Raw genomic sequence first — 23,911 nt, 5'->3', positions numbered from 1 at the left:
AAGCTAGAAAGCTCCAAACTGCTGAAATTTAAAAGCTCAGGAAGAATTTACTATCTCTTATTTTTCCCAGATTTAAACCATTAGTGACTACAACATAATTACCGAATGCTCAAGAAATGATACATAATATAAATCAGAGGCCAGAAGCTGGCAGCACATCTGTCCCAATGTGTTTTAAAATCAGGAAGTATTACAGGAAAAATCTAAATGGCTCTTTTTTCCTGAATAATGGGAAGATCTGGCAACACTGTCTCATAATCCTTCATGGCCACAAGTACAGCTGAGAAGGTGCAGGCAAATCCCTTTAAATCAACCAAAAGGATGACAACTTGCCATAAACTTCATTTCCCTCCAGTATCTTACTACTGATTTACTTCACTGACTTCTATTACCTGCTCCATTCTTCTTGTGAGCATTTGCCTTTCTAGGCCCTTGTGTTTGCAACCTCTGGTATACCTATATATGGCATAGAATTCAAAGAAATGATTCTGTGAAAGAGGTAGAAAATAAGCTCAGACTTTAAATAAAGGATGTGGATCAACAGTGTGGCCTAACAGAAAGAGAAAAACAGCACAAGCTATAGCAATAAGGAAGGGATGTACAGAAAGCCCAAAAGTTTTATCTAAAAGCAGCTTACAGCAACTAGGTAATCAATGACAGACAGTGTGGCATAATGCTTTGGCATTAGATTCAAATCCCAGTTCCACTACTTAGTACTTAAGTGCTAAATTAAGTTACTTAAGCCTAAATCTGTGTTTCTTCAGCTACTGAGTTACTTAACATTTCTTCAATTAATGAAATACAATAGTATAGTTGTACTTAACACTTATTAATTTCTTCCAACACCCTATTTTCATAGCAGAAGAACCTTGCCAGAGGCAGGTAAAGTGATTTGTCTAAGTTCACATAGCTAGTGGAGTGTCAGAGCTTCCTTGTTTTTTACTCAGTTCAGGGTTATGTTTGTTTTTAAACCACACCACATCAATTAATAACAAGAATGACCTTATACAGAGAAGAGAGGTCATTTTGTAGAATAGGAGGATATGACATTATGTAACACCAGAATTTTAATATTTAGAAGTATTAAGTATCTGAAAGAATTTCACTCATGTTTGGTAATTATATATAAAAGCTGTTTCATCTTAAGATACATTACACAGTAAGACATAACATACTACAACAACATCAAGTTTCTTGTTAAGTTTAAAACCTTCATTAGCTACTTAATAAGTAAAATGTTTACAAATTCTTCTAGGCTATAAAGAGTATTACATTACTTAGGTGGCTGCCTCCTGACAAAGTCTAGCTCTTGTTCTTTGTTAACAAAAACCAAACTCATCAGCCTGCAACTACTTCTAAGTGAAGTTGAGCACTATTTTTTTTCGGTATTCAACTTAAAAGATCTCTGGCCAGCAGACTAAAATGTTTGTTTTATAATTGCCCGCTGAACTATGATAGTTTGTTTCCAGATGGTGCCCTTCCTTCAACCTGCACACAATCTCTCCTTGTTTGAAACTATTCAACCTCCTGCTGATCCCACCCCCCTATTTAAGGCTACAAAGAGGAAATCCTAAGGAGGAGATTCCCGCCCCCAGTCTCCAGTAATTTTTGGTGATGTAATATGTGGGCTGAACTTGAGTCTACTGAGAAAGAGGGAATCACTATTCAGGGGTACTGTATATACAATCTGGGTCAGCTGCAGCTGGTTACTGCATTTCTCCATGTGGCAGACAGAGCAAAGCCACAGCGCTTTCTCTGCTGGATTAAAGACGGCCCACAGACCAGAACTTCTACTATACTACTTAAAATTACACAGGTGGCTTGTCAAATTCAATTGATTAGTATTGTAAAAGGAAAAAGAAGTTCCTTCTTACAGCTTGGATTCAACGGTTCAAAACAAAAATGCAGCTACCATTAAAGTCACAGATGAACAAACTTCACTGATTTTTAAAATCAAGAATAAGGGCAGCAAGTTTCTGGAATCACTGTATCAACAGATCAAAAAGGTATTTAATATGTCTTTTATTTATAAATATTATGTATAGTAAATGCATAACTATTTTATATTTGTAGTAGAAATTTCAGAATCTTTTACTAAACAAAGACCTTTAGAATATACTAGTTTATCTCATCTGAAAAAGGTTTTATTTTGCAACTTGACATAAAAACATTAAGTACTGTGAGATGGCTAATGCATTATTTGAGGTTCAATTTAATGATATTTAGTGTATATGATTACAGATTGATACATGCATGCCATGCTGGGTTTCTGAAAACAAGTGCTTTAGTGACAGTAGAAAGAAATTTTAACAAGTAACAGATTAAATGTATAAGGTTTATAGCACAATGATTAAAAACAAAGGAATACAAACTAAATAGTTGTGAACGCAATTAGTTTCTCTTCCTGCAGCTACAGTGTGTGTGCTGAAGACATACATAAACTGTTGGATTTCTCAGAGTGTAGTCATAAAACAAAGCTAAGATACAAAAATAGTTGAAAGTCTTTGCAACAAAATCTCAATTACAGTATAACCAAATATTAACCAGAAATTCTTGTACAGATTTAAGAGTAATCTATGGCATTTCTTGTTCCAATTCAAAATTTTAAATAGCTTTCCAGGTTTACATGTAACAGTAATTTAATTTGGATGACAGAAATTAAACTTGCTACAAATGGAATTACTTGGAAAAGCTAAGTTATTGATACACACATAAAAGCACTATGTAAGTAGTCAGTATTAACAATAGAAAATAAGAACCCAGAAGATGTAACTAATTAAATACATGACGAAAAGGCCAAAAATATGTAATATTTTTAGACAGAAATAATTTTGTTAAGCACACATAAGAGGTTTCTTTCAATATTCTATCTGGGAGCTTTTTTTACATGCATTATAAAAACTATTAAAGATAAAATTACTCGTTACCAATAGTATGCCTTAAGCCAAAGACACTTAAGTTTGTTAGATTTGGGGCTCCTTTGGCCTCGTAAAAATTAAAGATATTAATGGTAAAGAATCTTGAACAAGCAAATAATGGTAAAGCTAAAATTTTTTCCAACTTTGCTTTCGTGTCCTTTCCTTAAAGATTTAAAACTGTAAATACTGGCAGGATTTCTGTTAAACACACATTTTACAAGAAATTCTAACAAAATTCCCAAGCAATAGTGGATCTGAAATACTGCCATCTCTCTTTTTTATTGTTACATGCTATGGAAAGTGCAGGACTTCATTAAGCCTCAGTTCTTACTGAAACTGTCTTAAGGCAAGCATTTAATCTGAACCCCAAATCACACAGATAACTATTTATCCTTTTCTTAAATACATCCAGGGGATTAGATTGTTTTCAAGTCTCTTCCCAGAACATATTTCACAATCTAGAAATTCTTTATCTAACATATCCTGAATGCTTCATAAATTTAACTTCGTTGCCTCATGTTGTTTTCAGTGCATGACACAGCCAGTTAAATGCCTCTATGAGTTTACCATCTGAAAGGAGGCAAATCTTGACTTTCGTTTCTTCTCTCTACTAGCTGGCAATATAGCAACTATGAAGAGAAATGCTACTAATAAAATTAACCCAATGCATAGAAGACCTTTTTTTCTCTTCTAAAAACAACTAAGTAAAGACTTAGATTTAAACGTAAGTATTCTATAACTAATTTATAACATTCTCTTGGGGCCTAGGAAAATTTTAACATATACAGAAAGTTTTATGAGGTAACATAGATTTATGGATCTTTCGCTTCAAAACAGAACATATGTGAGAAAATATTAAATAAGAGAATGTTTTTAGAAAACGTAACAGTAAATGTATTTTTAAAACCAGTTCTTTACTCCTGACGTAGCTAGTCTACTACTTAAGAAATGTGGCTCCTTGCCCTGCTTTAAGTGACAGTGAAGCCAATACTTTTGTATTATTAAAAAATTTGTATTTATTTAAAAAAATCAACTTTTAGTTACCTCCTTTAAATGCTTAGATCACTTTTTCTTGTGGTAAACAGTGATTTATCTTATGATTTAATCTTATAGGAACCACAATGAGCCAAGGCAGAATACATACAAGGAAGCTGTTTTTATTTTAATTTAGATTAGCATTTTGGTGTTTTTTGTTCTTCAATGACAATACTGATGCTAAGTCCTAACAGCAGTCTTGGATGATGCACTTTTAGCTGTTCTATAAAAATCTGTGTCTGGTATTAATACGAGCTGTTCAATCAGAGTATTACTCATAAAATTCTATTTGTTTTAGAGTTTTATATTACTTCCTGCATTTTCCCTGCTTTGGTAGTTTATTTCATAGCAAATATTATTTAAGTAAAATAATTTTATGATCTAAGAGTTTCCATTCTAGTATTATAATGAACGGACTTTAGCAGTAGGTAAATTAAATTAATATATAGGAAAAATGATATACATGTGCCCAGGAGGATGACGGCTTTTGTTTTATTGTCCCTAGTTTTTAAAATAACCCATATCTAAATTCCACGAATCTGGAGATATAATAAATATTTTATCGGTTTTTGGTATAGGTAATATATATAGTAAGAGTGTATTTTAAAAAATAAAATAGATGACTGTTTCTGTCTAAATTTTCCATATACGTCAGAAAGCAAGTTACGAAAACATAAAAAGCCAAAAAAATACCCACGTGTGCTTTGGCTATCAGTCAGCAAAAGAAGGCCTCGATAGAAATACAGATTGTTATGGCCTCCCTATCTTTTGTTTTCATTCCCTCTCTTGTTAGTAAAATAATAATTCTCCATACTCCATCCATATTTGCCTTATTTTCATTATCTACCCATTTTGAAGACATTATTCAACTGAAAAATACCAAAAACAAAAGAACATGGTTTTAGAAAGTGAAAGTAGCAGTAGTCTTCATGACCATAGCAGAAGAGTCTATATCTCATTGACATGACCTTTGTTTTTGGGAGGGGTCCATAATCATAGGTTAGATATATAACTACCAGCTGACAGAATACATATGGAGGGAAAGAAACTGCAGCAGAAAAGTCTGAGATGTAAAAAATGATTTGGCGGAACTTGGACACAAATTCTACCAAAAATTATCCACAAATACTTTTGCATAATTAAGTAACTAGTCAATGAAAATGGATGTAAACCAGGAAAAGGCTGTGAAAAACAAGAAACATAAACTTAAGACTCCTCTGTGGTTATGACATGACTAGGGTAAAAATCACAGGTTTAGAAAAGTTAGGAGTAGAAGGTTTGAACCCCATTTGAGTGATTTAGCTTCTCAAGGATTTTACTCCTTTATAAAATGATACAGCATTACTTCAGTGTTGTAAATGCAAATAGTTAACATGTGTTAAGCTACATAAACATAAGGGATTGAAAACATGAACTCTGAAGTCCTCAGCCGGGATTCAAATTCTCGCTCCATCACTATGAACCTGTGTGACTCTTGATAATAAGGTATTTAACTTTTGGATGCCAAGTTTTCCATCTGAAAGTGAGGATCATAATAATCTACTTCATAGGGTTGTGGTGATAAGTAAAACATGAAAATGGCATAAAACAGTGCCTAACACTGAACAAGTACTCAATAAACATTAATTACTGTTATTGGTGTGTTGTTATTAATAACAGGCATAAACGACTTAGGAGTTGGTTTCTTAAATCAAGAAACAGGTACTTATGTGGAAATTTGGACAGAAAAGCTCTGTCTTAGGGTATCCACTGCCATCCTTCAAAAATGGCAGATAGGTATCAAGTTTGCAAGAGTGAAAAAGTGACCTGTAATAGACCAGCTCGTTAGTAGATCTGATGGAGTGAACATACCTTACCCATTGCTGCTACTTTTGTGGGAGGTAACTAAAGAGAAAGGAAAAAGTATTGGCTCTTGAAACTGTTACCTCAGAAGAATTTGTACTATAAGGAAGTATTTCTCATCTGCTACAGCAAAAATGAAACATTCCAAGCACATATTTTAGTATATGTGCTGCTGCTATAAATACTGACTATGGGCCAGAGAACCCGATCTAGACCTGGTTCTAATCCTCGTGTGGCCTTAGCCTTCAACATGCACAGAGTACAAAGAGGTTCTTGAATGACAGGGTCTCTAAGGCATTTCCAACTCTGACATTCATATTCAATTATAGATATGTTTCTTTCCTCGGTAATGCATGTAGAAAATTACTAACATTTTACTAAAATACAGTTCAGTAGAACTTCTGTTAGAAGAACAAACCTGCTGAATCATCTATAAGCTTAGAGTACATATAATTATGGTTCAGGAAATATAATTACCCACAATGACTGTGAGCATTCTATCATTCTAAAACCTGTCACTAATCCCAAAAGGAGATGCTATAAAAATAAAAAGCATATGATGCTAAAACTATCTGGGTTTAGATTTGTCTAAAATCTTTAACTTTATTGAACATTTTAATGAAGAAGACATCCTTTATTCCAGAGGACCAATTTAATTGGAATCGCATGGTATGAATCTAAAACATTGGTTAGTAAAGTCACCTGGTAATTGTAATACTGGTTAGACAAGAATGTTTTAATTAATGCCTTACAAATACTGTGTACCATTTTCATAGCCTTAAGGTAATGAGCTTTTTAAAGGTAAGAAAGCTATCTTATCAGGGTCTCAAAAGCCTCAACAGCACTAGCAGTGTACCTTCGCACAGAGTGGACACTGACCAAAATCTGCTCAATAAACTGGGGAATAAAAAGCATTACAATAAGGTGATAGCTGAAAGAGCTATTCTCTGAAACCTAATTTTTAAACAAATGCCAAAGTACAACTTAATATTAAATTTAAGAAATTAATAAAGTTAATTCTAGCCTAATTTATTAACACCAATATTCAGTTTTCCCTCAGATAGTTTTTAATATTACTGACTTTAATGTAGATTAACATGAATTCTTTTTGCTTTTTCCCCTTCACCGATTTGTTTTTCAAAAGACATCATTTTACAACCTCAATTCAAAATGAAGGCTTTTACCTGGACCCTAGGTGTGCTATTCTTCTTACTAGTGGATGTTGGACAATTCAAAATTAAAAAAATAAACCAGAGAAGATACCCTCGTGCCACAGATGGTAAAGAGGAAGCAAAGAAATGTGCATACACATTCCTGGTACCTGAACAAAGAATAACAGGGCCAATCTGTGTCAACACCAAAGGGCAAGATGCAAGTACCATTAAAGACATGATCACCAGGATGGACCTTGAAAACCTGAAGGATGTGCTCTCCAGACAGAAGCGGGAGATAGATGTTCTGCAACTGGTGGTGGATGTAGATGGAAACATTGTGAATGAGGTAAAGCTGCTGAGAAAGGAAAGCCGTAACATGAACTCTCGTGTTACTCAACTCTACATGCAACTATTACATGAGATTATCCGTAAGAGGGATAATTCACTTGAACTTTCCCAATTGGAAAACAAAATCCTCAATGTCACCACAGAAATGCTGAAGATGGCAACAAGGTACAAGGAACTAGAGGTGAAATATGCTTCCTTGACTGATCTTGTCAATAACCAATCTGTGATGATCACTTTGTTGGAAGAACAGTGCTTGAGGATATTTTCCCGACAAGACACCCATGTGTCTCCCCCACTTGTCCAGGTGGTGCCACAACATATTCCTAACAGCCATCAGTATACTCCTGGTCTGCTGGGAGGTAACGAGATTCAGAGGGATCCAGGTTATCCCAGAGATTTAATGCCACCACCTGATCTGGCAACTTCTCCCACCAAAAGCCCTTTCAAGATACCACCGGTAACTTTCATCAATGAAGGTGAGTAACCTCTTACTGTAAAACATGGGAGTATGAGGTTAATATTTTTATGCTTTATGAAACAATGCTCATAATAAATGCTTATTCTTCATTTTGTGATGTTATACACGTACATTAAAATTTCTATTTTTGTTTTTTATTAATATCATCAAGAATTGAACTTAAATACATCTCCTCTTCCAGCTCTGAATTTCTAGGAGTTTATAAAAACTTAGTGTACTCTGTGAAAAAAAACAGTCTTCCATCCAAATTCTTATAATTGAGGGGATACTATTCTTGAGACAGGAATAAGTCCATGCTCCCCTCCGAACCACTCCTGTGCGCCATAACCATCCTATCAGCTTCTAGCTGGGTCATCGCTGCTACCCGACAATTCTTTTATTTACCTCCTGCTGCTTGTACCATCATCTTCTTCAAAAGAAACACGTAAAATTTTGCTTTCACTCTCTTCAAGCTGTAATCACACCTCATTATCTCCACTCTCAGCAGATGACTCATCTACTACCATACTGAGTAAGTCTAATCAGGCCCTGAGTTTTGTTCTTTCTTATCTTGAAAGCATCTGTACAAAAGGCATACCTCTTCCCCTCAGCCTCAAGAAGAAAAGGTATCGCTCCTATTTCCAAGGCTAAATAATTAGTACTGTGTATCCTAAGAAACATAAATGTTCATTACTATAAAAAAAACTATTGCATTGATCATGCATGATTCCAAACTCTACTTTTAAATTTCATTTCTTTCTCTCTTCATGAATTCAATATCAGTCACTGATCTAGCTGTCCAGAAAGCAAAGATGAATAATTCATCTTTGTTTCAGTTTGCTAAACCCACTGCTAACTTTCTGATATTTATTTTACACTTGCTTCCATTTTCTTATAACTCATTCCCCAGAATCCCCAAGCTGATTTGCTTTCTAAGAGTGGAAGGGAAAACCCAAAGGCCCCAAAGCAATGAGTAAATAAATTGCAGCTCATTCACTGATTGAAAAGGCAGGTCATAAAATATATACTATGAAGTAATTTTAAACAATAACAATAAAAACAATGAATAAAACTAGAAAGAAATATATCACAAAGTGGTTTCATCTCTGTCAGTGAATACCACTTGGCTATTCACAGCCCTGCTTTCCTGGCCTTCTCCATTTTAATATTCTTCCTTCCTTCCTACTTCTTTAGGTCCTTCCCTGGCATCTTCTTCCTTCTATGCCTTCAAGTCTTTCTTCAAGATACTCTACTTTAGAATATTTTGGCTTCAAGTATCACCACTGCTCAGATGATTCCTGAATGGAGCTCTCCCTCCTGATTTAACCAAAGCTAGATGTTTGCATTTGGATATTTCATCATTACCTCAAATGCTACTCTTTATTGAAACACCTTCTTTCAGCTTATCTGTCAATTTAGCAGATCTCAAGGCTTAACTCAAACAATACCTTTGATGTTATGACTTCCCAGATTCAAACAAACATACCTAGGTGGCTCTTTCCCCAAATCACTGACTATTTCTTAAACATGTTTTCTATATGATATTACATTGAAGTTATTTATTTATACATCTGTCTACTTGTAGGTCTGAATGCTTCTGGAAGATTTAACTGTCTTTTCACCATTTGATCTCAACATCTCTGTTTTGATTAATGTTGTCACCCCTTTCCAAATGAGGCTGGCTCATCTTTGACACTTCCCCAGCTGCCCCATACACAGGCCACTGAATTCTACCCATGTCTCCTTTTTGGTCTCTTGTGTGCATGTCCCTCATTTCTATTCAAAGCCAGAACTCTCGTTTACATTCAAATGATCCACAGCAGCAGCCAGAAGGCAGAGACTCCATAGGCTACCAGCTGTGTGATCTTCGGGGAAAGAAAGTTATCTGTGCCTCAGTTTCCTTACCTGTATTTACCTCGTAAGATTTAACAATTGAAGAGTGCTTAGAACAGTGCCTAGCACTCAAATGTTAGTTCTTACTATGAACTGTATAATAGCTTGCCAACTGGTGTAACTCTGTTTTCTCTCTCCATCAAAATATATTTACATTGCCAGCAGACCCATCTTCTTAAACTACTTACATATCTGCTTTCTGCAAACAGAAAAAGTCCAGTTTGCTTAGTCTGGCTAAGAATAATGTCCTCCTAAAGAATCAAGCCTGCTTTCCTAGCGGACCTTCCACTAGTTCCCTTCACAAAAACCATCTGTTCCAATAAAATAAATCCACTCATTTTCCCCTAAATATTTTCCAAGCTTTCTGCCTACTCAAAGAATAAGGCTCAAGCCAAACCAACCATCCATCCATCCATCCATCCAACCAACCAACCAAATAAATAAATAAATAAAATGCAACTCCTCCTTGAGGCCCTTGTTGACTCCCACAGGTTTGAAGTGACTGTTCCTTTCCATGAATACCTCACCTCTACTCTCTGTAACACATGTAAGACATTTTGTATAGTGCCTCTTGAATTATCAGTTATCTTTACTACACTCAGAATACATCTAACTAAGATGCTTTTCAACTATAGTATAAGCTTCTTCCTGGTAGATGGTTACTGTGTCTCATCTCATACTTATCTGCAGTTGCTAAATATGTGTTAGCTGATTTGGTAACATTTTTATAGAGTTTCTTAAAATTGTCATTCCAAAGACCCTTTTGAAAGTAATATGTTATATCATACTGGATTTGTTCAAAGTTACAGTAGCAATAGGCCAGAGTATCATTAAATTAGGTAAATAATGATCATTATCAATATCCTCGCTGAGCATGGTGGCTCATGCCTGTAATCTCAATACTTTGGGAGGCTGAAGCAGATGGGATCACTTGAGGTCAGGAGTTTGAGACTATCATGGCCAACATGGTGAAACCCTGTCTCTACTAAAAATACAAAAATTAGTTGGGCGTGGTGGTGCGTGCCTGTAATCCCAGCTATTCAGGAGGCTGAGGCAGGAGAATCACTTGAACCTGGGGGACGGAGGTTGTAGTGAGCTGAGATTGCACCACTGCACTCCAGCCTGGGTGACAGAGTGAGACTCAAACGATAACAACAACAAAAAACAAACCTCAACCCCTTTGATTTCCAAAGGAAAATGCAGTGTATTAAGTGATCCACTGGGTACAGAAATGAAAAACAGAAAAAAAAATTGCTTTTGATATCCTTTAAAAATTTTGTTTTATGTAAGCTTTTACATAATTTATCAGTAGTTTGTATACATAAGTTATAAACAAACATAATTGAGTTGTGTGAATTTTTTTTAACTGATGAGGTATACGATTATGTAAGTATGAAGACAACTGCCAAGGAGTATTCTACGTGATCCCTGAAGCTTGAGTAGATGGCATAACCAATTCTAGCAGAAATCATTATTCACATTTTTAAACACTGACAAACTTTTCTAAGAAAATGTTTATACAAAATGAAACCAATTCTATGTTTTATTACAGACTGAGCATTAGTACAAAAAAAACCCACTAATGCTACAGAATTAAACCTCATGTTAGGGATTTAGTATGTCAAAAGTCCTCTTAAACACATTTTGTTTTAATGAAAAAATGGTGAACCTATCCCCAATAAACTTTTCTTTAATGCAAAAATTAAGGGCATGTAACTTTTTTCTGTTATTCATTATTTGTTTTATGTAAACATTAACTTTTTACTTATTTTATTCTATAAATGTTGATCTCTTAAATTCAAAGGCATAATTTGCTACACCGTAAGAATTACTACACTAATGAGTACATTAATGAACACATAAGGGAAAGAGCATGGAATTAAGAACGCCTGGTTCCACCATTACTTTTGTTATGTAACCTTGGGTAAGTCACTGCCAGTTTGTGTTTTCTCATGTGTCCAGTGAGAGTGCTGGACTGGATTATTCTAATATCCTTTTCAAATTCTAGTATTATGTGATTCTTACTAAATTAAATTACTACAAGCAACAACAAATAGGCTGGCTATTTTCTTTACATAATGTGCTCAATTATTCACTTATGTTATTTTTACGTCCCTGGAAAAAGATGTCTCAGGCTGTTAAGGTGCTTGCACAAAAAGGGTAAAGATGGATGGCTACTGGTGTACTTATGTATGCTCTGGCACCAAGAAATTCCTATTACTGTACTTTACATGTAGGTACGTGGTCATTCTAAAGTCTCTACATGCATAAGGTGAAAATATACAACAGTGTATATTTTAAGAGGTGTTTAGCCAGTTACAAAAGATAAACACTGTATGATTCTACTTATATGAAGTACTTAGAGTGGTCAAATTCATAGACAGAAAGTAGAATTGTGGTTGCCAGAGGTTATGGGGAGGGTGAATGGGCAGTTGTTTAATGGTTAATAGTTACAGTTTTGCAAGATGAAGAGTTCTGGAGAAGGATGGTGGTGATGGCTGTACAACATAAATGTTCTTAATGCCAATAAACTGTACATTTAAAAACGGTGAAGATGGTAAATTATTATGCATATCACATTTTATAAAAGGTGTTATGACAATCTTTTATTTTCTTTAAAAATGGTTATAAGAAAAATCTACCTCAAAAAAACCCATGTTTATTCAGATAAAAAACATTTTTCAAACACATTACCTTCTTCTCTACCTTAAAAACAAAATGTTTGAGCATGTAATAATCAGCCTGACAAGTTGCAATCAATGAAATTCTTAACTGTTAATGTTATTTGGTGCCTGCATTTTGGGTTAGTCTTTTATAAAATAAAACATTACTCTTTTACAAATAGCGTATTTGTAAAAATAAGTTTATTCCTTGTAGGAGAGCTGAGTGGAGAAAGTTCCTTCACCATGTGTAAAAGCATAGATCTGAATATCAGTAAACTTGGATTCTGGCGAAGCTTTCTGGGGTTCAGTTGCCTCTTTTGTAAATAAATTGTTGTGATGATTAAACGAGGGGGTGCAGGTAGAAGTGTTTTGTGTATGATCTGGCATGGTTTGACCACCATTAATTATTACATATGTTATACACTTCCCTTTATGTGTCTTTCCTTGTCATATTAGGTTTATGAGGACATAAATGGTAAGCTTAAAAAGTTAAAACTTTGTAGTGGCGGGCGCCTGTAATCCCAGCTACTTGGGAGGCTGAGGCAGGAGAATCGCTTGAACTCGGGAGGCGGAGGTTGCAGTGAGCCGAGATCATGACACTGCACTGCAGCCTGGCGACAGAGTGAGACTCCGTCTCAAAAACAAACAAACAAACAAAAAAAGTTAAACTTGGAAAGTAGTCATTAGAAACTAAAAATATGCTTTTTAGTGGTAGGGTTATTTTAAATCACCAAATATTTACATTTTTCAAATTATTTATAATGCTTCTTAACACACTTTTTAGGAATAATTGGTTTCAGTGGAATACTTATACTAACATTTAATACAAAACAAATAAAACAAAAAAACTAGTTAAGCCAACGTGCTGTTGGAAAATGTCTGTATTAGCCAGTTATGAGAAAATAATTGATAAATTCTTTAATAATTAAAAAAAATAAGTTTGGTTTGCTAAACACAGTTTAAACATACAGATTAATAAATTAAGTAATTCATATTATTACAGAAAGACCCTACTGTCACTTTAGAAAGTATTTGTCTCAAACTTCCCACTTCAGAAATATTGAATATATTTATCTGAAAGTTAATGCACAACCCAACTTAAAAGTTTACCTCTCAGAAGATCCTACTTGGTAACCAATAATTTGAAAACTCTGAATTGGTTTACTGTTTCTCTTGTCACAAAAAGGATTCTCTTTGTAATTTTATAATTAAAAAGTTCTTTTTACAGAAAAAGAACATATATGTTACAGATGGCTCCCAGTAAAGCTGCTATTCAAAGTATGAAATCCTTTTTTCTTTTTTAACTCACTGTTCTATTCAAGATATGGGTTCTTAATAAATACGTCTTGGGAAATAATATGGCATGACTGGTCAACATTTTTCTTTCTATAAATCAGAGGTATTAATATGGTTTCATTAGCCCTATGTAAACTTTAATCCTCACATAAACCGAGGAACAGAGAGATTGGTTCTTCAAATTCAATGTACAGAATTCCAGTTGCCTGCTTTGAGAAGACTCTTGCAAAAAAAAGTTAATACTATGCTTAGTTTAAAAGAAAGGTAATTCCAGTTTATACCTTTTGAATCACCATGAACAAATTCCTGATTCACATATCGATCAATTTATTTCTGAAAATATGCAAACCTGTAAATTAAATCTGGCTTCTCAAGAATAAAGCTTAAAATGTTCTATTTGTCATTTAACAATTTCTATCAAGCAATGTTTTTTATGGTACAGAAAAAGCAGTGAAAACATTTAAGATAGGGACAATAGATAAGTCTAATTTTAGGGCAGAAAGTAAATAGGATTTGCAAGTATTACTGAGAAAATATTTCTGCTAGGATCAACAATATACACTGGACTAGGACAGGTTAATGGTATGTTTATAAATACAAATAAATATTGAATTCTGATATTTAATATCTTTACTGAGGAGAAAAAAGTAGCTTTATGCACTGCTAAATTTTATCCATATGTTCTGGAAAAGAACTTCAACTACATTTTCCTAAGTCTAGTAGATATCCAACTGTAAACACAAAGCCCACTGCAAAAAATGGGTTGAAAATTAAAGCTGAAGATAATCTTAAATTTGCATAATTGATGTCTTATCAAATCAAAGTTGGATTCAGAAAACTCAGAACTCTCCATTTGGCTTTAAACATCTGAGTGTCTATTAAATAGCAGAAAATGAGTATAGCTCTATGGAACAAATGATACTTGACAAATATTCTGTCAACATTCAGAACACTGATGTTTCTAAATATTCTGTAGCAAAGCAAATAACCTAATAAAAGTCCAACCTTTGAATATATACTTAAATGTAAACTGTCAAAACTATACTCAAATGAATGCATAGTAAACATTTATGAAAATGATATTCATAGAATAAGCAATACAAAGATAACATTTACAGAATATGCAAATTTACAAAATGAGATAAATATTTATATGTTGTAACAAAACTACTTTCATGTGTGCATTAACTACAATACTAACAGGTTTTAAAGTAAGAGCGATGCTCCTTAGAGATCTCAGCTAGTTCTTAGACTTTGCTACCACATGTCCTACATAACTCCATCCAAGTACCTGTCATATTATAGTGGAATTCTCTCTTTCTTGCGACTTCTCCCACCCTGCACTTGACTCTAAGGTTGTTTCTTTATCCCTTGAGCCTAAAACAGTCCTTAGCCTATAGTAGATGCAGAAAGGACATTTCTTGAAAGAATAATGCAGAATTAACGGAATTCTGGGAACCATGCCTACTAGGAATCACGTAGTTTTGTAACTACATATCTGAATTTCTAAGGGGGCTCAAACTGTGAATACACACTGAAAGATAAAGTCCTTGCCTATGACTACTGTAAGTAAACAAATATACTACCTGCATTACACGAAATAATCTAAGAATGAACCTGGGAGTCATAATTCACTTTTCCTTCTATCTCACTCCCACATAAGAAATTAAAATTCTGTAAATTTCATCGTTTCTGAAATATAGGCTTTTTACCCTTCCTCCTACTTGACTACAATGCATGTTCCCTATAATGTGAAGCAGCCCATATGTGACCAGTGAAAAGGAGAATAGCGGTAGCAAAACAGAGAGGTTATACTGGTTTACATGGGATTTTTTCCAAACATATTAATGTTTTGTGCCACAGGTAACTGCAGCTGGATATAAATTATGTTAATAGCTATAATTAGCTACTATTTTTAATGCATGTATTTGCAGAACATGAGGTTTTTCAGTAATATTTATCTGTAGTAGAAATGACTGTACATTCATCTTTGATGAGTTATATTAAATTTATTAAATAAGCAGATATTAAATAAGCTACTTAAATTATTAAATAAGCTACAATTATGTGTTAAGATGAGGAATAAAAGAGAAACGAAAGAACAGACAATTACCGATGATGACTACTTTGTTAGGTATACTGTTAAGGGCTCTGAATACTTTCACTAAGTTGAGTCTATCCCAGGAACACAAGGTTGGTTTAACATTCAAAATACAATCAATGTAAAGGCTGGGTGGAGTGGCTCATGTCTGTAATTCCAACACTTTGGGAGGCTGAAGTCAGAGGATCACTTGAGACCAGGAGTTCAAGACCAGCCTGGGAAACATATCAAGACCCCTCTCTCCAGAAAAAAAAACAAAATTAGCCAGGCATGGTAGCACGTGCCTGTAGTCCTAGCTACTTGGGAGACTAAGGTGGGAGGATCACTTGAGCCCAGGAATTCGAGGCTGTGGTGAGCTACGATTATACCACTGCACTCCAGCCTGGGCAACAGGCTCCAAAAAAACAAAACCCAAAACCATTTATATATATGTGTGTGTGTGTGTGTGTGTGTGTGTGTGTATGTGCGTGTATGTATGTTTGTATGTGTGTGTGTATATATATCTGGCAAAGTATAGATAACACATTTCTCAAAATTTCAACAATCCTCTTATCCTTATAGTACAGAAATTCTTATAAGAACTTAACTCTCACATATTTTTATTAAAATATAAAATTTGACAATAAGAATTTTTATACATTCTTTGTTCTAATATACATATTTTATATATTTCTTCTAATATATACACTTTTTTGTTCTAATATAGATTAGATATAATATATATGTATATTCAATGTAATTCGTGTACTAACAACAACAAAGAGAAAAACCCTATCATCATCTCAGTAGGCAGATAAAAAGCCTTTGATTCCTGTGATGTGTCTAGTTAGAAAAGAAATTAAAAAAGATTTTAAAAGCCTTTGAAAAAATCCAAAATCCATTCATGATAAAAACTCAGCAAACTTGGAACTGAAAGGACAGTAATTTTAAAGTAGTGGTTATAGCTATTTTCAATGTCTTAAAGGAAAATACGTTTATAATGAATGCAAGATAGGGCATCTCAAAAGAGAAAAACTATGAAAAAAAGAATCAAATTGAAACTCTAGAACTAAAAAATACAATGCTTAAAATAAATATAACCCAAGAAAGACACCATAAATAAGGCTTTCCAGTTTCTCTAATTTTTACTAGTCTACTTATGGACATTGCATTATAATTTTTAAAAATTTAAGACAGAAAAATATCAATGAACTATAATAAACATGTGGACTAGAGCAACTGCTGTCCTCTTGATTTTTGTGTGTAGTTTTCAATTTCCTTGTATTTAAAATGAGTAATTTAATTAACCAAAAATTATGGACAGTTTCCTAAGGGTTTAAACACTGATGACATGAAGTCAAAAAAAAAAAAAAAAAAGTCTCTGTCCTCAAGGAACAATCTACAAGGAAGAGCTCGTAGTCTCTTAAGAACCCCTTCTATTGTTATAGTTGTGGAACTACCCAATGAGATTAACTCTATCCCAATAAGACCCAAAAGGAATACTGAAAATATCTGGCAAAGTACAGATAACACATTTCTCAAAATTTCAACAATCCTATTAACCTTATAGTACAGAAATTCTTGTAAGGACTTTACTTGACTGAACTCTCATATATTTCTAGTAAAATATAAAATTTGACAATCAGAATTTTTATACATTTTTTGTTCTAAGAGATCTTTAGGGTAATTCTTTTTTCTAATCCGTTAATATATTTTGCATGTTTATAAAAAAGGCTTGAAACACTAGAGAAGGATGAAACTAAAGAATATTTACTAGATCCAAAAATGTGGAAATCGCAAGTTCAAGAGTCAGAAACCCTAAAAGCAATTTCACAAAATTTGTAAAATTTGAAGAAATTATTAGTGGATTAAAAATGGAAATACCTAAAACTATGAAATAACATGAAGGCAAATGCATGCAACACAGCAGTTCAGAGCAGAGACTCTGGGATTAGATAGGGATTTATGTCTAGGGTTTACCATCTTCTATGATCCATGACCTTAATTAATTGTTCTATCTCTAGAACATTTATAAAGTATCACCAGATAACTGTAGGTTAAATGAGAAAACTAGCATTAGTCATATAGATTGATACAACTCTTTAGATAGGCATTTATGCTAACATTCCTGAAATGTATTCTTATGGGCTGTTAGTAAGTGTTGTTGGGGGAAATTTAAGATTCTATGAGTTTGGGCATCTGGTTCATTTCAGGGCTTCTCAGTCTTTAATATGTGAATGCACATTGAGAATTTCCAAAAGGGAAACATAATATTTTGCATTTCTAAAACTTATTTGACTGACCCCATTTGCAATGAGTATTTCAAGGTACTAGTATGTTCCACTGAAATCAAATTTCCAAAACTGTGACTTGGGTACTATGTAGGACTATGAATAAGTTGATATCCTCTGATCCAGTAGATCGATCCCTCAGCATTTTTATAATATTAAAAAATGAATTCAATAAGAATGAAGACACTTTGTGCAGTGTTTTTACAATAGCAAAAATCATAAGACCTCAATGTCCAATGATAGAGGAATAAAAATATATCAATGTCAAGGACTATTATGCAGCCAGAATGGAGACTAGAGCTGAATGAAAATGTTAAGACAATCCAATTTTCTACATGTATTAGGATTATAACAATACAAAATATATATATATATGGACAAAGAAAAGAACAGATGAAAACAAAACAAATTAATGTTCCAGATAGAACTGGAGTCACCCTTTTATTTAGTTTATATTTTATAATATTGTATATATGATAGACAGTGGTTAACTGTAAACAAAGACACAAAGGTAAGAATCTTGATTAAAAACTTTTAATACGTCTCTTCTCATATTAAGTTTGCTGATAATAAATGATATTTAAATTATAGGACCATTCAAAGACTGTCAGCAAGCAAAAGAAGCTGGGCATTCGGTCAGTGGGATTTATATGATTAAACCTGAAAACAGCAATGGACCAATGCAGTTATGGTGTGAAAACAGTTTGGATCCTGGGGGTTGGACTGTTATTCAGAAAAGAACAGATGGCTCTGTCAACTTCTTCAGAAATTGGGAAAATTATAAGGTAAATCAGTGATGCAGTCCTAAGGGAGGTAAAACAAACCCATTCTTGCAATAATGCAAGAAACAAGATGCTATGCAATAAATAAGACACACAGTTAAAAATAACTATCCATATCTTTTTTCATTATCTACATCTGTCAAAAAAATGATTCTCGTCTCTAGTTTTAAAGTGAAAATTAAATTGTAAAAAGAAAACAGAAGATATACTTTAAAATGATCCCTTTCAGTTTGGATGACTTATACTTACTACTTTAAGTATAAAATTACTAAAAAATTACTATTTATTTATAATTTTTAAAAAATTATAAAAATTACTATTAGGAAAGAAATGTTGGGCTCTTTAAATGAACATGAGAGAGACCAGGAACCCTTTTTAAGGATCTGGGTAGTATACTAGCTAATATTTTTAGTAGCTATGGAAAAATTTTATTCTCATTTGCCTTTGTCTTAATTTGTAGGATTTGAAGCTAGGTCTGCAAATGATTACTGACACATTAGACGCAAACAACAACAACAACAACAAAAAAACCCAGAATGACAATGTGTGGCTTATAAACCTCAAGTGACCAACTAAAATGGAGGCTCACATTACCACTTAAATGGCCAACATCTTTATGCTATTGAATGTTTAACACTTATGTATAAAAATGTTTACTATATACTTATTTATGCACTCATGTTTCTTCACTTATTAACAGAAAGGGTTTGGAAACATCGACGGAGAATATTGGCTTGGACTGGAAAATATCTATATGCTTAGCAATCAAGATAATTACAAGTTACTGATTGAATTAGAAGACTGGAGTGATAAAAAAGTCTATGCAGAATACAGCAGCTTTCGTCTGGAACCCGAAAGTGAATTCTACAGACTGCGCCTGGGAACTTACCAGGGAAATGCAGGGGATTCTATGATGTGGCATAATGGTAAACAATTCACCACACTGGACAGAGATAAAGATATGTATGCAGGTAAGTATGAAAAACTTTCATTCTTTGTAGAATAATCATCTTCTATACATTAAATAGAATCTACTAATATATATGCTACTAAAGTCTTTTCAAAAAGGTCAGTTTTGGTCACTGTGACAGGAAGTATAACCTACTGAAAGAAATAACTTTTAAGATCTCTTCTATAAGGCAATCCCAAAGTGTGATCTATGTGAAAAACAAAGTTCTAGGAAAAAAACACAAAGCAAAACAGAAACACATTCATCTGGAAATAAAGTGCAAGTGCCTGCAATTCATAACAACTTAACACCTACCATGTGCCAGGCACTATTGTAGGTGCTGGGGATATTAACAGTGAACAAAGTTCCTGCCCTTTGGAGCTTACTCACTGGAGGAGAGACAAAACAATTTGTTAGGTGGCAATAAGTACTCTCAAAAATAAAACTGAGTAAGAAAATAGAAAGTGGTGGGCAGCAAGGCCTGGGATGGGGGCTATTTTATATGGGTTCGCCAGGAAAAGCTACTGTGAGAAAGTAACGTTTGAATAAAGACTCGCAAGCCATCTGGATACATGGTGTAAGAGCATTTCTTTGAGGGGGAAAACCAAGATGACTGTGACACGTGGCACAGGAATAACAAAAAAGCTTGATTCAGAGGGGAAATTAATATTTTCATTAGGAAGAAACAACTAGACCATCCACATAATTTCAAATTTAGTTTTCATATGCTTTTGACTTTTTAACCCAGCTTTCTGGTCCTGAAAAACAGATTCCCCCCCAACAATTCTCCCCTATCCCTGCCCCAAACTGGTTTTTCTCTCCAGCTGTATTTTGGCAAACAGCACACAGGTCTTTATTTTAACCAATTTCACACTGGTAAACAAGAAAAGAAGAGAGATATGACCATAACTTATGTCTTATTTACAGAAACTCATTTGACTGCTGGTTTTATTTTACTTTGTATTATTTTTTGCTATTTTATTTTGAAAATTCAGTTTTCCTCAGACTTTTACCTTCTTCTGTATCTTTCCTTCCCAATTTCTTCCTCTGTAACTCTTTCACATATAAACACTGCTTGCATCTACTCTACCTAGAAAATTAAATCCTCCCTTTTTTTAAAAAGGCACATTTTAAGCAAGCAAAGAGCAAGATTTAAAAAAAGGCAATTCAAGTAATCTTTCAAGTAGTTGATGCAACAGCAATAAAATAAGTGAAGACATTTAAAACTGCTAACATAAAGGTAACTGGAATTAGTAAGGGAAGTTCAAATTAAAGACAGAATAAGTTTTTGATGATTGCAGAGTACCACACCCAGAAGAAACTTTTACGTTTATATCTATACTTTTTCCTCAAAGGAAACTGCGCCCACTTTCATAAAGGAGGCTGGTGGTACAATGCCTGTGCACATTCTAACCTAAATGGAGTATGGTACAGAGGAGGCCATTACAGAAGCAAGCACCAAGATGGAATTTTCTGGGCCGAATACAGAGGCGGGTCATACTCCTTAAGAGCAGTTCAGATGATGATCAAGCCTATTGACTGAAGAGAGACACTCGCCAATTTAAATGACACAGAACTTTGTACTTTTCAGTTCTTAAAAATGTAAATGTTACATGTATATTACCTGGCACAATTTATTTCTACACATACAGTTTTTTAAATGAATTTTACCTTAACTATAAAAGGGGAATCTATAAATGTAGTTTCATCTGTTGTCAATTACTGCAGAAAATTATGTGTATCCACGTCCTAATTATTTTAAAAATTATGTTGACTAAATACAAAGTTTGTTTCCTAAAATGTAAATATTTGCAAATCTTAGCTATATTTTAAATCATAACTAAATAACATGTTCAAGATACTTAACAATTTATTTAAAATCTAAGATTGCTCTAACTTCTAGTGAAAAAATTTTTTAAAAATTTCAGCCAAATAATGCATTTTATTTATAAAAATATAGACAGAAAATTAGGGAGAAACCTCTAGTTTTGCCAATAGAAAATACTTCTTCCATTGAATAAAAGCTGTTTCAAACTGAATTTGTGCCTTCCACATGGAATGATTAAATCTGAATTCTTAACAACATATCCTATGCTGATTTTCCCAAAACAACATGACCCATAGTATTAAACACATATCATTTTTAAAAATAAAAAATCCCCACAAATAATGCATGCATTATTTAAATGGTCAATTTATAAAGACAAATCTATGAATGAATTTCTGTTTTCTCGTATTTCTTCATATGATATGCTGAACACCAAAATCTCCAGAAATGCATTTTATGTAGTTTTAGAGTCAGTAAAATATTAGTATTACAAAAATGCAGAATATTTAGTGTGCTACAGATCTGAATTATAATTCTAATTTATTACTACTTTTTTTCTAATTTACTGATCTTACTATTATAAAGAAAACAAACCTCAACCTATCTGCAATTCAAATCAGAAAGTTTGGACAGCTTTCCAAGTATTAGTGCATACTTTGAACAGGTGGGACTAAAATTCAAGGAACTGTTGGCTGTTTTCCCAATACTGAGAATTCAACAGCTCCAGAGCAGAAGCCACAGGGGCACAGCTAGTCCAAACTGCTAATTTCATTTTACAGTGTGTATAATGCTTAGTCTCACAGTGTCCTTGCAATCAACAACTTTACTAGTGACTTCTGGAACAATTTCCTTCCAGAAACATATATTCACTGCTTATAGGTGACCTTCCCTTAATTTATTTGTGAAGTTAAAATTTTAAAGATAGCTCATGAAACTTTTGCTTAAGCAAAAAGAAAATCTTGAATTGAAATGTGTGAGGCAAACTATGCATGGGAATGGTTTAATGTGAAGATAATCATTTGGACAACTCAAGTCCATCAACATGACCAATGTTTTTCATCTACCACATCTCAAAATAAAACTTCTGGTGAAACAAACTAAACAAAATATCCAAACCTCATAGTGGCATTATTATTTGTTTTACCTGTGGTCCTCTTAAACTGGTTTTTCAGTCCCTCTCCTCTTCCTCCAGAACTGAAGAATCTGTAATAAGATTCCTGGAAGGAACTGGGCATCTAACTGCTATACCAAATCTTAAGTGAATAAAACTTTACCAAGGCATCTCAGTTATTGAAAGCACTATATCATTTCATTTAAACATCCAAAACTTTATCAAAGACAAGTCTTACAGAATTTTCACAGAAGAACATTATTAAAACTAGAATGTGAAAGTCAACACACAACCTTGGAAAACTAGGCTGAATGCTAAACTGCCTTAGCCAATGGGCCCATTCTGCTCTCCTTCAGAGAGCTGATTTATTTTACTCTGAAGTTCCTAGACAGCATAATAACTTGGGCAACTAAATTTCTTGAGAGAAGAAAATAAGAAGTGGTATTATATGATAGTTAGTGCAGGTTCTGAAGTCAGAACTGCTTGGGTCCGTGGCCCAGCTCTACCACTTGCTAGTTGTGTTACCTTGAGCAATTTATAAACTCCTGGCTCAGCTTTCCTGTCTATAAAATGGGGTATAATATCTAGCTCATGTGGTTTTTGTGACGATCAAATAAATGAGTTAGTACAGGTAAAACATTAAGAATAATGCTTGACACGTGTAAGTACTCAGTAGATTTAAACTATCATATTATTACTACTGATCTACGTACTTTCTGCAATACAAATCATAGCACCTTGCATAGAGTATGTGATTAACAAATGTGTTTTAAAAACAATATCTGGGCTGGGCACGGTGGCTTACAAGACTGTAATCCCAAGACTCTGGGAGGCCGAGGCAGGTGGATCACTTGAGTTCAGGAGTTCGAGACCAGCCTGGCCAACATGGTAAAACCCCATCTCTACTGAAAACACAAAAATTAGCCAGGTGTGGCATGTGCCTGTAATCCCAGCTACTCGAGAGGCTGAGGCAGGAGAATTGCTTGCAGTGGGCCGAGATTACGCCTCTGCACTCAAGCCTGGGGCACACAGTGAGACTCCTTCTCAAAAAAACAAGACAAAACAAAACAATATCCAAGTTTTCGGGTATGAAATTACATTGATACATTATCTTCACTTGCAAATCTAACAGAGCCATGCCAGCTGTTATAGTAGGCAGTTAAGCGGCTGGACCACAAATAAAAAGAAACTCTTCTTAGAGATATAGTATGAACTTCAGCCTAAAGAGAGTCTTGCGAAAGATCAGGTTAGTTCATTTGTGTGA

At 33.9% G+C, this 23,911-nt stretch overlaps 2 protein-coding genes across 4 annotated transcripts in view; one reads left to right on the top strand and one right to left on the bottom strand.

Annotated features, from left to right (window-relative positions):
- Nucleotides 1–23,911, bottom strand: part of RALGPS2 (Ral GEF with PH domain and SH3 binding motif 2) — a 187,337-nt gene that overhangs the window by 50,795 nt on the left and 112,631 nt on the right. The gene's annotated exons all lie outside the window — the stretch shown is intronic.
- Nucleotides 1,334–22,656, top strand: ANGPTL1 (angiopoietin like 1). Of its 2 annotated transcripts, XM_033200594.1 has the most exons (6): nt 1,335–2,006; nt 3,533–3,642; nt 6,940–7,773; nt 18,569–18,762; nt 19,460–19,730; nt 21,064–22,656. In XM_033200594.1, the coding sequence occupies exons 3-6, from the start codon at nt 6,966–6,968 to the stop codon at nt 21,249–21,251; spliced, it is 1,461 nt and encodes a 486-aa protein (XP_033056485.1). In that variant the 5' UTR covers nt 1,335–2,006; nt 3,533–3,642; nt 6,940–6,965; the 3' UTR covers nt 21,252–22,656. The 2 variants fall into 2 exon arrangements, with proteins under 2 accessions (XP_033056486.1, XP_033056485.1); XM_033200595.1 differs by lacking the exon at nt 3,533–3,642 and having other exon boundaries at nt 1,334–2,006.

The sequence above is a fragment of the Trachypithecus francoisi genome, unplaced genomic scaffold, assembly GCF_009764315.1.
Source record: "Trachypithecus francoisi isolate TF-2019V2 unplaced genomic scaffold, Tfra_2.0 Lachesis_group5, whole genome shotgun sequence".
Taxonomy (NCBI): Eukaryota; Metazoa; Chordata; class Mammalia; order Primates; family Cercopithecidae; genus Trachypithecus; species Trachypithecus francoisi.
This window is presented reverse-complemented; position numbering and strand designations above follow the sequence as displayed.